This window comes from Pogona vitticeps, chromosome 5 (assembly GCF_051106095.1).
Source record: "Pogona vitticeps strain Pit_001003342236 chromosome 5, PviZW2.1, whole genome shotgun sequence".
Classification (NCBI taxonomy): domain Eukaryota; kingdom Metazoa; phylum Chordata; class Lepidosauria; order Squamata; family Agamidae; genus Pogona; species Pogona vitticeps.
The window spans coordinates 18,589,077-18,607,403 of NC_135787.1; the positions used below are offsets into that span (position 1 = coordinate 18,589,077).

The 18,327-nt window shown below is 40.1% G+C and overlaps 1 protein-coding gene across 4 annotated transcripts in view; it reads right to left on the reverse strand.

Moving 5' to 3' along the window:
* The window catches only part of UNC5C (unc-5 netrin receptor C), a 413,186-nt gene that overhangs the window by 116,446 nt on the left and 278,413 nt on the right, over positions 1-18,327 (reverse strand). For all 4 annotated transcript variants that reach the window (XM_078394597.1, XM_078394596.1, XM_020798665.3 and 1 more), the window contains exon 4: positions 6,383-6,486. In XM_078394597.1, coding sequence (XP_078250723.1) covers positions 6,383-6,486 — 104 coding nt within the window. The remainder of the gene's footprint in view (positions 1-6,382; positions 6,487-18,327) is intronic.

The window sequence follows — 18,327 nt, forward strand, 5'->3', positions numbered from 1 at the left end:
ATACAAGTTTTAACCAAAAACCTAAGTATCTGTTAAATAGTGGTACAATATGTATCCTGTTTCTAATGTTGCTGTTTTTTGTAGAACTGATGGTGTGATTTCTGAGATCTGGAACTGATTACATATAGTACTGTGTGAAATTTCTTGATATTGTTCCCAAAGCCCCAATGACTACAGAGACAACTGAGGTGTGTTTCTTCCAGAGGTGAGATGTTTCGATTTCCAGGTCTCTGTACTTTGTTAGTTTTTCCAATTCTTTATTTTCAACTCTGGCATCCCCTGGAATTGCAATGTCAATGATCCAGACCTTTCTTCATTCTATTACTACTATGCTGCATGCGTTATGTTCAAGGTGTCTGTCCATTTGGATCTGGAAATCCCACAAGATTTTGATTTCCTCATTTTCTGACACCTTCTCTACCTGATCTTTCCATGGGTTTTTGGAGGCTGGCAAGTTAAATTTTTTGTATAATGACCAGTGTACTAACTTTGCTACTATATCATGTCTAATTTTGTAATCTGTTTGTGCAATCTTTGGGGGGGAGGGGAAAGCCGAGCCTCCTGCCCCCTTCCCACTGCCCCCATTGCCTCCTTACATTGGCTGCTGCCACTCACAGTGCCATGATCTCTGCCACTGCACCCTCCACTGTTGCCGCCACCATCTTTGCAAAAATGATGGCTGCAGCTTCTCTTAGGGCAGCAGAGCTCGTCCTAAGGGAAGCCACTGCTGCCATCTTTTCAAAGGGCAGCCCAGTTTCCCATAGGACAGCAGAGCCAGCCCTAAGGGAAGTCATAGCCAAACTCTTTGCAAAGCATGGGTGGCTTGTTTCTTTTCCCATGTCTAGGGAAAAGCAATAATAACAACAGTAACAACAACAACAACAACAACAACAACAACAACAAAAACGTGTACCTGCTATATAATACCAGTCAATGTTTTTATAATTTTGACAATGCCTGGAGTTGAATCATAATCATTATCATTATCATCCCTGCTATTCCCTGAATAGCAGGGATGATGATGGTCAGGCTTGACCTTTTAAACTTTTGAAACGAGAAGAGTTTGTCTCTTCAATGTGGGACTAGAGTACATAAATCATGCATTATACCCATGATAAATTTGCAAGTAACTCATATAAATACAGTAACAGCAGAACAAACTTGAATGAAAGAGATAAAATGTTAAGAAGCCATGTTTCTTAGTAACAATATAAGTTACTAAAGCATGCCAGGCTCTTTTTTTTTTAAATAGAAAGCAGAGCTACAATGAAGTGAAGGACAAAATCTGCAGCCATTGCTCTCCATTCTTTCAATGCTTACCAATTAGAAATCAAAAACCAAAAAAAGAAAAGAAAAAAAAAAGAAACTTTAATATATGAAAACGACGGACAAAAGCTGAGAAGATAATTACACTCCCTGTTAGTCTTTTGTCTATGATACATAGAGCCTTGATGGGAGAATGACTCAAAGATTAGAGATATAAAAAGAGTTGAAAGAACTTCAAATATTCACCAGATGTTAACTTTAAAAAGCTCATCTATTATTGGGGTTATACTCTGCTCCATTCAGATTTTCAAAAATGTATTGAAATATGCTTGCATTGACTGAAGTTGTAATCGTGTTAATCCAAAGAACATAACATGTATTTTGTAGGTGCGATAAAATACAGTGGTGCCTCACTTAACGATTGCCTCGTTTAGCGATGAATTTGCATAACGATGTGTTTTTTTAGAAAATAATATGCACCGTATAACGATGTTTCCTATGGGCGATTTTCGCTTAGCGAAGTTTGGGACCATGCTTCGCATAACGAATGCGATTTTAGGTCCCCTGCTTCACTTAACGATGGTTTTTTTTCAATTAAAAAAGTGTCTTAGAAGGGTCAAAAACGGTTCTAAATGCTTGGATTCGTTAGAGGACCCCTTAAGTCATGTGCAAACCTGATTTGGCTTTGATCTGACTTTTCGTTAATTTTTTGTGAATTTTTTTTTTTGGCCCATAGGAACCAATGGACCTGTCAAAATCTGACAGCTCCATGCTTTCCTATGGGGGAGAAAACAATTTACATTATGATATAAATGGGTGCAGAGATAATGTATGGCAACTAATACTACCTGTAGTTCAGCACTTCATTAAATAAAAATGTCCTTTGCTGCCTACCAATGTTCTGTCTAAGCAGCACTGGATCAGGGACATACAGTGCTGGGTCAGGGCCACGTAGCCAAACCACAGTTGCCATCCACTTGCTTCTGGTCACAGCCAGAACCCCACATGTGTGGGCAGGGCTTCTGCCCCACAGTAGTGGAAAAATAGAGGGACATTGCTGTCTATATATCTTGCTCTGGCTAGTGGTTTGGTTAAAAGCACATAGCATCTGTAAACATCTGGTTTGTGTATTGCAATGTTTTTTCCCCTTTTGTTATCTTTTAAAATATTCAAAACTTTATTTCTTGCAATAATCTTTTTCTTTAGAAATCCTAATGTTTCCTGACAGGATGCATGTAACTAAAGTTAGAACTTTCTTTCTGTAATTCATCCTGTTACTCCCCATCCCTCACCATAAGGAACACAGTCAGGTTTTCTACTTCTGGTTTCTGCAATAAGACAGTGGGAAGTATGATGTGTGTTATGTGCATAATGCTGCACACAGACAATCTGCCAGTCAGGAGTAATCTCCACTCCTAGCAAAGGTAATGAAGTCCCTAAGTACCACCATGCATCACTGATATGATGTGCCTGTTAGAAATATTCTTGTCAGTGTGAAACAGCTGGTTGGTAAGACATTCAGAGGCAGAGATACTGATATATTCTAGAGAACAGCAAGTGATTAATACTACAGTCATCATGAACTGGGTTTACTAGAAGTCAACCCATCTTTGCAATAAATTATTAATCCCATCCCATCTCAGGAAATAAAACATTGGAATAAAATAAGATTAATCATACATTGGCTGAAATGCTGTTGCTTAGTGTAGCAATTTGCAACTAGAGTAAGCCCACTGAATCAATGAAACTTGTGGAAGAGTCGACTTACAAAATCCCCACGGATTCAACAGGCCTCCTCTAGTTGTAATTTACTACACTAAGCAAAAAGATTTCAGCTGTTATTCTTCTCTTATTTCCAGACACTTTTGCTGAAAATTTTGATGTATTTGAGGCAGTGGCTCCAAAGTGAAGCTCAGGTAAGTCTTCAGAGAAATCAGCCATGGAAGCAAATGACAAGCATCGTGTTGCTAACAATGACATTTCAACTAGACCTTATGCAAGCTGGCAAGATTTCTGCATTTTGCCGACAGCGAAATGAAAGGAAGTATTCTGAAGTAGGGAACATTAAGCATTGTTAAAAACCAAGTTTTTTGTTGATCAGCAAAAATATATTTCACCTTTCTGCAAGTTATATATATTGAAAGAATCTTGTGACTGATAACATATTCTCCAATTATTTACATTCTTAGTGAACGCAAGTTTCTCATATGTACTAAGTTTGGAAAAATGGGATGCCAGAAACTGTACATGGATGTAATTCGCCTAGTAACTTTAAACACCACTGATTTTAATTTACCATCCTTGTAGAAATATTGTGACATCTGTCAATGGAGCAAGAGAAACAGGGTACAAACTCAAGCATTTCAGTTCAACTACCTCGGAGAAACATACTTAAGCCTGCACTAGTTCAGCTTCTTAACTACATTAAACATGTGCTTAATGTTCCACTTGAGGTTGAAAGGGAGATAGTTAAATGTGTACATCATTCTGCCGCTAACATCAACAGGACTTCATATTTACAGTATTCATTGGCCACCTTTCTAGACCAAGTTTGAACAGTAAACAACATGTAAGCAGCCAAATGACATAACGAATGCATGCATGTATGAAGGCAGATCTGCTTTCTCAAAACAGGTTCATAGCCGGGATATGGAAGAAAGCTACCACCACAAGCAGTGCCCAGCTAGAAAATCCAGACTGCAAACCTACCTCTCAGGGATGTTATAACCCCATCCAAAACTGATGGCACACTTCTGTCCAGATGGGCTGGTTTTCCTAGCCACTTCCATCCTGACTTGGATAAAGCTTTATTTTATAAAACCTCATTCATTCTACAACTTTCCCTGACACTTGTTAAACTGTTCTGTAGCCTCCCTGGGATGTGTAGGTTGAAAACTGATAGAGTTACATGTTATCAGCACGTCGTTGACATAAAATTTGTTTGTTTTATTTATATGCCACCTTTCTCCCAATAATGGATCATATGATTTTTCCCTGCCATTTCCCTGCTATTTAAAATCATGAGAAACAGCCCAAAGGCTACCTGGTAGAACAGAAGCACTAGGTTCTGCTAATTTTTCTCTAGGAAGGGCTACAATATTGCAACTCCCAAACCCAACAGAGCCACCCCACCAAAAGGACACCAGGGTCAATGCTATTTAAAGTCACCAGAAAAACCCATATGGCTCCATTTCCCCAAACTCATTCTCCATTTTGCATCCCAAAACTGAGCTTGATTCTTTTACTCTCACTGAGTTTGGTTTAATCCTTATGTGCAATTATGTTGGTTCTGATTGAAGGCAATTCTTTCACAGTTTCCTAAGTATAGAGTTTTCAGAGATTGTTTACCTTTTTTTTTTTTTTTTTTTTTTTTTGGTGGGACACTCCGTGACTTTGTAGCTTGCCCAAGGCCACACTGACTGTCTCTTCGCCTGAATGGCACAGTGGAAAGTCAACACTTAGCACCTGGCTCTGCAGTCAAGTGCTCCAGGTCCTGTTAGGCATAGCTGCAGTCCAAATGCCTTCCTTTGGAGCTGGAGTATTGCTACAATTCTGCATTTCTTCCTCTCCTACAGTTTGGCCATTCTGACCCTGGAGGCAGTAGCACTGAAGTTTGCTGCATCTGAAATATTCTTTATAGTTTTTCAGAAAAGAAATTCTTCTTGTTGTTGCACACACACCCTGGTTTTAGTTTCCCTTGGTGAACAATCCATACCTTTCATCCCTCATTATGTGGCTGAAGTATTCTAGATTTCTGCATTTTAAACGTTTTATGATTTCTTTGTCTCTCTAAGTTTGTCTTAATACTTTTTTTGTTGACTTCCCTCTTAATCCAAGACATTTTTAACGTAGTGTGATCAATCCCCATTCCAAATACTTCTATATTTTCATAATAACTGATATTAATGTCCATGAATCCATGTCATGCAGCAGAACCGCAAATACGTAGAACTTTACCATGTAGCTTCTCAAAATGACTATTAAGGTTGTTTAGCACATTGCATTCTTTATCTTAAACAAGCTACTTTGGACCATCTATACTCTGATTTCCACTTCATGGCTATGATCCACTGCTCTTTCAACCACATTTCAGAATACTTGCCAACAGTTTTGGGATGGAAACAGCCTAATGAATGATTTATAATGGAGAACAAGTGTGGGGAAATGGAGTCACAATTCCATTTTGATCTTTAACTGCATTTCTTGGGCCACTTGCTTTTTTGATTACAATGAACTTGGTTTCCCCCAAAATCCTGTTTTAGACCATGTTCATTGTTTTAATGACTACTGGATAAGCTTTTCAAGCCATAAATACCATTAGCTAGTAATACTGCATTGTGTGCAATCCAAGAAGCAGTAAGCAGCATGGCTACCTTGTGTGTTTGTGAATGTGTTTGTATGTGAGGTGAAGACAGTCTTTATTTTAACATATGGGATCCCCATTCTGAATGTTTCATGGTTTTCTTTTCTTTTCTTCTTCTTCTTGGTAGGGCCAGTTACACAGGAAAGACAAAAGAATACCCTCATGTGTTTTTAATTGCCATTAAGTAAAACAGACATGGAACATTAAACGATGGATTATACTCTTCCTTTGTTCCAGCTTTGTATCAAATCACAGCATGTGCATTTTTAAAGTTACACAGCCCGAATGACTCACAATTTGCAAAATCATAGCAATAAAACAAAGTACTTTTATTTAAATGTTTTAATTATGAATGTGAAAGCTTGTTGTTTCACTGATAGCATGTTAGAAAAGATGAGGATGGCTGGGTGGGAGGTAACAGAGATGCATTAATAAATCCTACCCACTGTTTGGCTTAGAGATAACAGATAGGATTTTGCTGTGTTCTTGTTTCTTGTAAAGGGAGCAAAAAACCCGAAACTAAACGCCCTGCAGCTCTGCCTACTGGGGCATTCTAATTGACTCTGAAGTCATTAATCAGTTCCCAATCAATCTATTCTACCAGCAGCAGGCAGTTAGATCTCCATTACCTCCCATTTATCATGCCATCCCCTAATTCACTGCACCATTAGCCACAGATTAGGCCTCAGTTAGAATAACTGTGTTGGTTCACCCCACCCCACCCCCCCTTAAAAGAAAGCTGTTGTCACTCACCTCAGCTACTGGGATTCCTTCGGGTGGGCGACACTGGAGCAGGACTTCCTGTTCTAAAGATACTTCTTTCCCAAGTGGTTCTTGCTCAAACGTCTTCCGCAAATCTGGAGGGGAGGGGGGAGATCCAAAGAGTTTTACTATCCTACTGGTCATCGTTTCGTAAGGAAACAATTTTTTTTTTTGCTTGCTTCCATTTTTCCATGGCCCAAAACAACACATCCTTCTTGGATGAATATGCAGATCAGAAGACAAACGGTATCCATGTCTAAATTCTGTGATGCTGTTTGCAGCTGAAACATTGTGTACAAAAATGGGTGTATTAGGGAAAGTTGAATAAAAGTTGTGCATTAGAGAAAGCTGAATGCAAAACGCATTTATTAAGGAAGCCGGCATATGAAAATGTAAATGAATATTCATATCATTGAGAAAATACTAATCTCTATGATAAATAAACCCCAAAGGCTGTGTCTAGAGGTGGAGAACCATCCAATGGAGTTGCATATTACATAAAAGAAAGTCAAGTATCAAGGAAGGCAAGTTTACATAGATCTTAAGAAGCAAACGTGAAAAGTTAATTTTTCCATTAGTGTTAATTGCCAAATTCTTGATTGCCACGGGGAAATTGTCAAGTAATCTATATATTTCCAGTTATTAACAATGACCAGCCTTATTGTCAGAAACAAAAACAATACTAAATCCTTAGGTTTGCATCCTGTGACATCCTGTCTTGGACACTAGTTGCAAACTTAGATCTGCAATGATGCACCACCATAGGGTGCAATCCAGTTGCATGATTATTGCTGTGTTAGTTTTTTTGTTTTTTCCTGCTCTTTAAAACTGACTATATCGTTATTGCCTCATCTTGGCTTCTGTTTGTTAATTAAGATAATAAATGTGACAGAATCCTACAAACTGTTGTTTGTAAATAAAATAGAAACATGAAACATGTAGGGACCTTGTTTCTTGGCAGACTCAGGCACTCAAAGATTTGTATCCTTGTTCCTCTCGTTTCCTCTGAAAATTGCTCTGCAAAAAATGTCTTTAACAATGTTAAAAGTCACTGAGGTTCCTGGATCAGCTGCTGAGATGGGCACAATGCCATTTTCCTGTGTTGGCATGGTTCCATAATGCACAGAATGAGGTTGATGAGTATACATTACTATTAACAAACAAATGACCCCAAGACATGTTGTAGTTAGATTACTATTGTCAACTGTACTCATTGGCAAACCACAGGAAAACTGAGGCAGTATGGAACCTTTACTATTTTGTAAAGGAAAGGAATGTGCATCACAGAAACGTAAATCACAAGTATCAAGTTAAAGAGAGTGTTAGAACCCTACACAGTCATTCTGCTTTTCCTCCTCATACTACTAGTAGTATTGTCTCTGGTATCCTGACAGAATGACTTTCTTGCACCTGTTAGCAGTAATATTACTAAGGCCCTATTCAGGCATTTATAGAATCAAAGAATAATGGAGATGGAGGAGGCCTATAAGGCCACTGAGTCCAACTCCTGCTCAATGCAGGAGTCCAAATCAAAGCAAATCTGAAAGATGGTTGCCCAATTTTCTCTTGAATGTGTCCTGCATTAGAGTGCTCACCACCTTCTGATGTAACTGGTTCCATTGTCGTACAGCTCTAACAGTTAAGAATTTAAGAACACCTGGGTTACCCAAGGTACATGGCACAGTGATTAAACTGCAGCACTGCCATCAAACTTCTGATCATGATATGAGTTCAATCTCAATGGGTTGAAGCAACCATTTCAAGGTTGACTCCTCTATCCTTCCGGGGTCATTACAATGAGCAGCCAGCTCATTGGAGTGGAGGGGGGGGGGACAAAGTACTGTTTGCATAAATATGTTGTAAATCATCCAGAGGGTGCTCTAGCAGTATGGGACAGTATTTTGTTTGTTAATTTGATTGACTTGGTTTTAATTTATATAGACTACTCTGGGAAGTTTACAATAATCATTAAAACATACAGTGCTGAATAATCATTTAAGGAAAATGAAATTATTAATAAATAAAAACAAGTGGCACCAAGAACAATTATCTAAATGATGGCAGAACAGGGACAGAAAGACTGAAATTAAATAGGGTTGGTGTGGAAAGCTTTCCTGAATAGCAGTGTTTTGTCTTTTGAATGTCAGCAGGGAGCTGGCCAAGTGCAGCTCCACCAGGTTCCACAACACTGGAGCCATCCCAAAGAAGGCTCAATCTCTTGTGGAGGACTTCTGGGCCTCCCTCAGGGTGGTGACCCGAAGGAGTTTAGTCTGGGAAGCAGCGCTGGAGGATTGGGCAGATAACATTGGGAAAAGACATTCCGACAGTGAATAACATGCAGGGCTTTACATATGAGCATCAACATCTTGAACCTGATCTGGGACACAATGGGTCGCCAGTGGAGACAAGTCAGAACTGTAGTGATGTAATCAGATTTGCTCACACCAGCTACTAGTCTGGCCACCACATTCTGGACTCATTTTAGTCTCCATGTTTCAGGGGAAGCCCCATGTAGAGAGCATTGCATTACTTGATCCGGGAAATGACCAGCGCATGCACCGACTTCCTGAGATACATCTGGAGTTGAAACAACCGCCACTGTACTAGAAGATAGCACAAACTGCTTGGCACAAATTACCCATTTCCCCTAGGCTCTATGGATGCAATAGAAATGCTATCCCTTCCTCTTGAAGAAAGATTCAACAGCCAGTCCAGTCAGTTAATGTCTGTGAAAGGAGCAGTATCATCATGCCCTTTCCATGAAGCAACAAAATATTTTGGCCTGCATTGCTTCCATATGGTCTGCATCTTTGCATATTCAAATGTCATTACAGCACAACTACATTATTACAAGAGCACGACACACCAAACATGGGATGGCAAGAAGAGAAATCTAGCATTCGCTGCAAGAGCCTTCAGCTATAGCAAGGTACAGAGTAGAAATAATAAACCACAAACATTCAAGGTTACTGCAGTAAAAGCAGCAGTAGTATGCTAGGAGCAGGTAATAATCCAAGCATATTTTCTGGAGTTTGGTTTTACTTTTCCCCATGTAACCTACTGAAGCATTAATTTAAACCTGATTTTAAGACACCAACATTTTAAATCATGATCCTCTCTGCAGTAACATATATTTTGGTTTTGGGAATGCAATTTTGCTGGCAACTTCATTAACTCGCAATACTGACAATTTGTTTGTACTGCTCACTACCTAAATTCTGTTCAGTGTAATGGAGGAGATTTTTTTGAGGTGATGCAAATAAGCACAGATGAAGGCCCCTTCCCTCCTAGTATTTCTGTAGGATTTAATTATTTCGAATTCCCCCCCCCCCCTTTCTTCTGACCTGATACGCTCCAACACTCAAAAAGGCACCATTATATTCCACTGGGTCAATGATCTACAAACTAAAAGTACTGTTGTCTTAACTACAGACCCTGACATGATAGACTATGGTCCTTAAAACAGCTATTAGAGACTATTAAGTAAATAATACCCTTAAAAAGAGAGAGAGATAATTGTGTGTTTACAATGCAGCTGAGCACTTACATTCTAGTTACTTCTTCTGGGTCTTTAGAGCTGTATTCCACTAATAGATTTCTAAAGAAGAAAGACACTAGCTAGCAATATTTACGGACAGCTACAACTAATGCAAATAAAATATTCCTTTCAAAGTATCCACTTCAAAATAGAAAAGAGATGGGAGCAGCAATAAATCAGAGCCATTGACCATAATGGTTTATGTGAAACAACAAACATCTGTATATTTGTCATGTGTTGAGCTCATCTCTTCCTCAAGGTTACAACTCCTGCTGCTCCTCTGTTGTATCTTCCAAGCACTCAGAATGTGCCATTATTGGGTTTCTGAGTCTAGTTGTCCTAAATGATTTTTTTTTTTACTATCCTGATTTGATGTTTTGATCTAATGAGTAACAAGTGATAGCTTTTTTTTTCTCTCTGTAGGTCTGTCGACTCTTTCACAAAACTACATTCCTTGTTTAGGTAAAGGTAAAGGTTCCTCTTGACAATTTGTTCAGTCGTGTCCGACTCTAGGTGGTGGTGCTCATCTCCATTTCCAACCCATAGAGCTAGCGTTTTGTCTGCAGACAATCCCCCATGGTCACGTGGTCAGCGTGACTAGACACGGAACACTGTTTACCTTCCCACTGAGGTGGTACCTATTTATCTCCCCACATTTTTGCATTTTGCATGCTTTCAAACCGCTAGGTTGGCGGTAGCTGGGACAAGCGACGGGGGCTCACTCCGTTGTGTGGATTCGATCTTACGACTGCAGGTCTTCTGACCTTGGAGCACAGAGGCTTCAGCAGTTTAACCCGCAGCGCCACCACGTCCCTGTTACATTCCTTGTTTAAATGCTTATATTTTTCTTCAGACTGTGTGCATTTTTCTCTAGTAAAGCTTCATCTGTTTAAACTTTCACAGCTGATTACAGATCCAGGGGAAAACTGTTTGTTACACTCAGATTACAGTTGAGTAGGAAAAGTAAAGCCCCATGTTGGCAATGGATGTACCTTTATAGCTGCTAAAAGCAGGCATATGAGTCCCCAAAGAATGGTGAGGCAGAAGTAGCTAGACTTCTAAGAGTGCAAAACTGCAGGTGGCAATTTCACAGTGAGTTTCTGTGAATACCATTCTCTGTTCCTGAAATTCCCCAAACAACAGTGAGATTTTGCTATCATTCTAAAACAACTTGAATAAAGTAATGACTTGAGTTTAAAAAATAATAACACTTAAGACATGAATTTGATGTTCTTTTAAACCATACTTTAGTAATACATGTTCTCAAAAAATTTATCATTCACATAACTTAAAAAGAATACCAGGGTGTTACATTTGTGCAATGTGTGTTGTTACGTGCCATCAAGTGACCACTGGCTTATGTCAACCCTATGAACGAGTGACCTCCAAAATGCCCTGTCCTCAAGAGCACAGCTCAGCTCCTATAAACTGAAACCTGTGGTTTCCCTCTTTTAGGGAATCAATCCATCTCATATTTTCTCTTCCTCTTTTCCTGCTGCCTTCAATCTTTCCTAGCATTATTGGGTTTTTTTTTCCAGAGAATCTTGCCTTCTCGTGATGTGTCCGAAGTATGAATGTTTACAAAGAATGTGTACCAAGGAATAAAATCAGTGGCTAAAATTCTGTTTTCCATGCCAAGTAAGTCTAATTATGACATCAACTACAGGGTATTTTTTTCAGAAATAAAAAACTTCTGATTTTCCCAAGCTGATTTGTACCAACAGCAGTGACTTTCAGATACTGTATTAAAAAGATTCACTCTCCTCATCTTGCAGCCTCCAATGGCTTCCTCATGACAAAAAAGAGTCCACAGTAGCCTTTCGACCTTCAGCAGGATAAATCAGAATTTGTTATTCCCCCCAAAAAATGAATCTGTGAACAGGATTTCAACAAATTACAGTATTTCGAATCAGCAGAAAAGTCTACATAGGCACAAGAGCCTCTATGCATATTGACTCTGATGCCAGCCCAGCTTATTTTGATACTCTGCGGGAGGTTTTCCCAAACTGATGTCCCCCAGATATGTTGGACTTCAGTGTGATAAACTAGTAATGAAAGTGGTTCTTGTTCCTCACATCTGAAGGAGACTACAGATCACTATGAAAGAAGCATATGCCAGAGTTTTGGTTTATCCTGTTCAGGGCAGTTGAAAAGTGTGTGGCATGTATACTGTCCCACAGTGCTTAAAGAACTCTCTTGGTACTTTACAATTTAATTATGTAGGCTACACATTCCCACCCCCTGCCCCAGGAAACTATGTACTGTACTGTATTCATTTTACTGACCTCAGAAGCATGGAAAGCTGAGTCAAACTCAAGCCAGTTACATGGGATTCAACCTCGATCATGAGCAGAGGTTTGGCTACCATGAGACTCTTTAACCACTGTGCCATGAGCCTAGTTTAGCCTAGCCTATTGTTAGAAATAAGGTTGCCTTTATTGCTAGAATGTGCTTCCTGCTTGCAGGTTCAAATTAACCCCTCCCCTTTTAATGGTTGAGCAGAGCTGTAAGTATATTGTTCTTCTATTGTTCTGTATCTCCTTACATTTAAAACACTGAGTGTGCCCAGGATTTAAACTTTTTTTAAAAAAAAAATACTGCACTGTTGTGTCATATTTACTCATATTTTATTCTCAGCACCCTTTGCTCTTTAAATTCACGTTGCATGAGGGAATTTCCTTTGTGTGAAACTGTTCCACTTAATTTCCTCCTGCACTTTTTCGGGACTTTATTATGATGGAAGTGGTTTATGGGTAAAGTTTAAGGGACATCTTTTATCATGTTCTGCGAGATGTGATAAGAGGTAGTTGAGATGCCTTCAAGGCATTGCTAATGCACAAGTGACTAATGAATAGGCATGGAAAAATGGACACTTGTCAGCTAGGAATTAAATGTAAACCAGGAACATACTGAACAATGGTGTATTACTGTCAAAAAAAGATGGATTTGTGCCCTTGGTAGACCTGAAAGACTTCTTACTTCTCTTATATGCTGTTCTCTGTAATTCTAGCAAGGGCCTCCCCTCTAAAACAAACATAGCATGAGTTCATGGAAAACAAGAAGGGCTTTATATGCACTTTCTTTGACTGGAACATTGATTTAAAGCAAACTATGGTATTCCAGCACCTCACATTTTCCTCACATCCCCCCCCCTCCAAGAATCACTTTAAAGATTCAGAGGAGAATCCATTAAGGGTTTATTCAGATGCATGCATGCATACACTAAATCAAAACACCAGGTTTGCCTTACTTTAAGTCTTCCCTTAAGGCAAACCTGGGCAAAGTGCGACCCGAGGGCCACATACCACGAGCCACTCCTTTCTGGCCCGCCCAACATCAAAACCATTTATAGCAGGCTTGTCCAACCTGCAGCCCGCGGGCCGCATGCGGCCCAGGTCGGCTCATAATGAGGCCCAGTGCAATTTTTTATTTTAAAAAAAATTTCAAAGTTTCAAGTTACACTGCCGGTGCTTGCGGCCGGAATGCGGCTGGGGCACATCACAACGCTGGGGGGGGGGGGAGAGGGAAGGAAGGAAGGAGCAGGAGGGGAGGGGAGCTGTGTGACTGCATTGCACCATCCCCGTCAATAGGTGGACCCCCTCCCGGCCCCATAAAGCCGCTGGAGTTGAAGCTGGCAGCCTCTGCTGTCTGAGATCGCAGCTGCCGGTAAGCGTGCTTGGAGTGGGGCTGCGGAGGACGGCTAGGGCTGCCCCCCCCCATGCGGCCCAAACCAAATTTATGTGCAACCCAAACCAAATTTTCATCTTCTAATGTGGCCCAGGGAAGGTGAAAGGTTGGACACCCCTGATTTATAGCCTTTTGTCTAAAGTTGATCAGTTGCTTATCTCTAACATACCGCAAAAAACCTCTTTAGTATTTGTGAAGATTAACAAGTTTAAAATAAAAGCAATCATAACATCACTGTTTCATTTTATTTTTAAGTAAAGTTGGTTCAGCCCCCAAACACAGTTCAGATTTTTCATGTGCCCCCCCTATAGAAATGAATTTCCCACCCCTGCCTTAAGGGTTCATGGGTACACTGGAGTAAAAGCCTATGGACATGAGGACTAGACTGGCCTACAGATACATAGCCTCTGGAATAGGCTACTGACCTATAGAATGGCCTACCTATTGAATGGAATGAAGGACTTTGCTTTTATTTCATAAACTGTATGACTGACACATTCTGTTGACAGAAAGGGCAAAGAGCTTCTCTCAGACTCGTCATGTGCATTATGGAATGAGCAAAACGACAAATGCATGACTGTTTTGGCCAAGCTGGAAGAAAATGCAACAGTATGGACAGGCTACAGAGTGGGATACTTTCAAAGGCCCAGAGTGTATCCTGAGAAGTTGCTAGGATCACATCACTTGCCTCAGAGCAAAGAAATTATTTACTTTCCGGGAACTTTCCCCCAGCCTGTCATATAGGACTGAAATTTGGTGATGAAGATAAAGAAGTCAATCTGAATGAAGAAGAATCAGAATCTGTGGAACGAAAAAGCAATTGCTGCTTGGGAGAAAAAGACACACATTCAAGTAAATATGCAATTTTTACTTTTTGCAGATTTTGCTCTGGGGTCTTTTTGAGAAACCTTCAGTTTTTAAAACAGATTACTTCCTTTGGGAAATTCTACACCTCCCTAATCAGCTTTCCCTACATTTTCCTCAGCTGGACTCCTGGCCTGTGGACTACTCTGAGTGAACTCGTCTTCATTTCTTCTTCTGTTCTGATTCCCTCAACATACATAGAGTTATTTTACTTTTTTGGGGGGGGGCTGATTACCATGGATCAATTTATTGTCCACATTCTCTTGAATCTTTGGGAACCTGTTCTTTGTAATACTGTACAGTATGTAGCTATGTACCTGTCTCAGTCTTTTAGACCAAATACTTCTAAACTTCCAGAAACATAGTGAGCTTTAACTTGAGAGCTGGTGAAAGATTGCAGGCAAATGTCGTGTTTTATAAAGAACTAACTGAGGCTAATTTTGCATATTATAATTTCTTCTAATAGTTTAATCTGGATTGTTTTGGATTACACTTTTAATTTCATCATTGTATTATATTGTTATAAATTCACTGATTTTCCTCTGGTTTTTCTTATATTGTGCCTTCATTTCATGGATCTTATTCCCAGTTCATCTGAGGCAATTTAAATAAATCTTCAAATTAATTGCATCCATGAACACTCTCAGATCATCTCTGGTTATACCCTATCGCCCACTAGGGGGAAATACTTAACTTCATTTTTAGTCATGAGCCAAGTCACATGACTGGTATATGACACCAAATACAAACACCAACTTTTTAACTAGTGCCGATTCATTGCTGAGATTTATACTGATGGACTTATGCCAGTGGTAAAGTAGAATTATAAAATTCTGTGCCTTATGTCTTGGTAGACAAGTGAAGGATCACATTCTTAGTAAAATATATTACAAGAAAGTTGACAAGAAAAAGAAAAGGGGACATTGGGTTATGGTAATGGGAACAGTCAAAGAAATATAAATGCCATCAAAACAGTGTTTGCTTATGAATCATACAGCATAGGAAATGGCTTCCAAATAATCAGCTATTTCCCAGATCCACCAGTAGAACTATTTCTTTGTATTAAAGATTGGTAGTGCTTTAGTTAAAGCCATCACACTCCTTTCAGATTTACTTACTGATTTATGTACTTATGTGCTACGTTCATGCCACGCTTCTATGGCTTGTGGTGCTTTACAAGGGTTCATAGGCAAAAACAGACAGGTGTTTGCAATACAAAACAGGCCATGGGGAAAACAGAAAGAAAGGAGGGAGACAAAGAGTAGGAGGGAGGAAAGTGACAAATGCTTCTCTTTTGTCACAGCTGGGCACTGAATCTAAATGTTTACAAATATCAGCAGTGACCACATCATAACTGAACAAGAAGAGTGTGATAGTGAAGGAGTACTCTAGTGCACTGGTTCTTAACCTTGAGTTACTCAGGAGTTTTGGACTGCAACTCTCAGAAGCCTTCACCACCAGCTGTGCTGACTGGGGTTTCTGGGAGTTGCAGTTCAAAAGCATCCGAGTAACAAAGGTTAAGAACCACTGCTCTAGTGCTCTCCACTGTCTTGTTTCAGTGTCACTCTGCAAAGTGCCTTCTGGGGGTGGGGGTCACCGGTTGCCTTATATGTGTTGTATCCTTGCTAAATAATTTATTGCTTGACCTTTTTGAGATGGATATTAAAGTTAGTGTTTATGTGCACTTATGTATGAGAAACAGACCCTTTGGGGGAGAAAGAAGCCTCTACTTTCTAAGAAGAGATGACTTTATCTCATTAAAATGCCTTTTTATGCAAATGTGGTGGTGGGGTGGCAGTCTATTATCAAAGGGGGTCATGACACAAAAAAGGTTGGGAACCATTGCTCTGTAAAAATGCTCAATGTCAACTCTTTACTGTCTTTACCTACCTCTGTGGCTAAAAGCTTCTACTTCCCACCCTCAGTCCTGTCCCTTTGTTTTGCTTTGCTAAACTGGAGATTCACTCACACCCTAAACAACTCCTAATCACTGAAAGAAGGAATAGAAAATTGAAAACAGTCTGTAATTAAAGCAGAAGGAAGACTGGGAGTTAACTCTGTTGAAAGACTTCCTCATACAATTAAACCAATCAAGGCAAAGAAAAACAATTTCAAACAAAAATAAAAGCAGACAAGAATATTAAATAATTAAGTCAAATTAATATGACATAAACATTTAGAAAGCCACTGTGAATCTGGGAAATTGGCTGTGAAACTGTGTTTCCAATTTTCAGCAGGGATTCACACCATGGATTTGGGGGGGGGGCTTTTTATTTTTATACCTCAGAGTGTCTTTGGGGCCCACAAAATGGCTTAGTAGGGCCATGCATGATGCTCACCCTTGCCTTAAAAGTAACTGGGTTGCTGGATATAATTTCCTTTGCTTAGTTTAAAATAATCACAAATTCCCATTTTCATTTGTTTTATGAACACCTGTTTATGAAGACAGACTGTATCTCGCACCCATTTTTTGTGTTATTAAACAAATTGCTCTGTTATTTCCTGGGGTTTATTACACAGTAATCAGAGCAAGTTTTTCACATTCATCTCAGCTAAGATAGGTTGCATGAATTGGGGTCTGCTAAGAGACAGTCAATCATTAAATACAATGTTTGCAACTCAAGGTAATATCCTTCTGATACAGATTATTATTACATCCACATCTTCTGATAGGATCATGAATCTTTTCCAGCTCTCTACCTAACAGTTTCTTTCATTTAGAAGAACTATCTGTTCTTATTGCTTCAGTTCACTGAATTGATCATTCTTAATGCTGGTATCTTTTGCTGTAGGCATATTCACTGAGATAATGCCATGCACAGACATTTGATAATGACTAAACACAAATATCTTATTTGTATCATTGATCAACAGGTTTCACATAATGCCTATTCAAAATAAGGACAATCATACTTAAAGAAGGGAATTTATGGAAGTTGAATAAGAACAGATGATGCAATGTGGGTATGTGAGGGTCCGCTATTCTTCGCCTCCCCCATCCCAAATAAAGCCGTAGACGCATTTGAACAAAACAATTTGTCTTCTTTATTTAACTGTGGTAACGGAATAGAAACGTCAATCAGGTTGGGGATAAACTTCTGTTGAAGTAACGGTTCATACAGGGGCACCCAATCTTCGTCAAAAGGGTTACTGGACTTCGAAGCCCATGAACCGGCCTGAACCTGGGAGGGTTCTTCGGGTTCGAAGTAGTCTCTCTCCATCGTTAGTAATGGGGTCGTCTCCTCGAGCCCTGTATATCCCCAGGGTAAGGTTGTTGCTGACCCGAGGTGCTCCCAGGGTCCGGACGATACCCCAGTCTCCTCAGCTCCTCCAGATGCCATCGGGTCTTCTCCTCTCTCTCCCTCTCTACCCGTTTCTTCTCCTCCGCTAACTTTCGTCGCCACTCTCGGGTCTCTCTTTCTCCCCAGTAAGAGGGACGGACCCGGGCCTCATTCCTCCTTCTCTCCTCTGCTTCTTGCTTAGTCATGCACACCTGTTCCCACTTGCCCGACCAGGGGTCTTGGATCGAGACCCATTCCCATCCACCTTCTTCTCCTGCTCGACGGTGACTAACTTCCCCCACAGCCCCCTCCTCAGGATCTCTCGCCACCTTTCCCGCCCAAACCAAAGGAGTCTGGGTAGCTATGCTTAACCCCTTCAAGCCCCGTTCTAAATCAACGGTATCCACTGCCTGGTGTAGCATCCGGGGTGGAAATGGCTTGGGTGTGGTCTGGGTGCCCACGGAGGCTCTAGGGCGAGACGGCACTCCTAACATCACCTCACGACCCGGGGAACGGGTGTCACAGGGTATACCTTGGGTTAAAGGAGATGTGTTGTCTCAAATTAA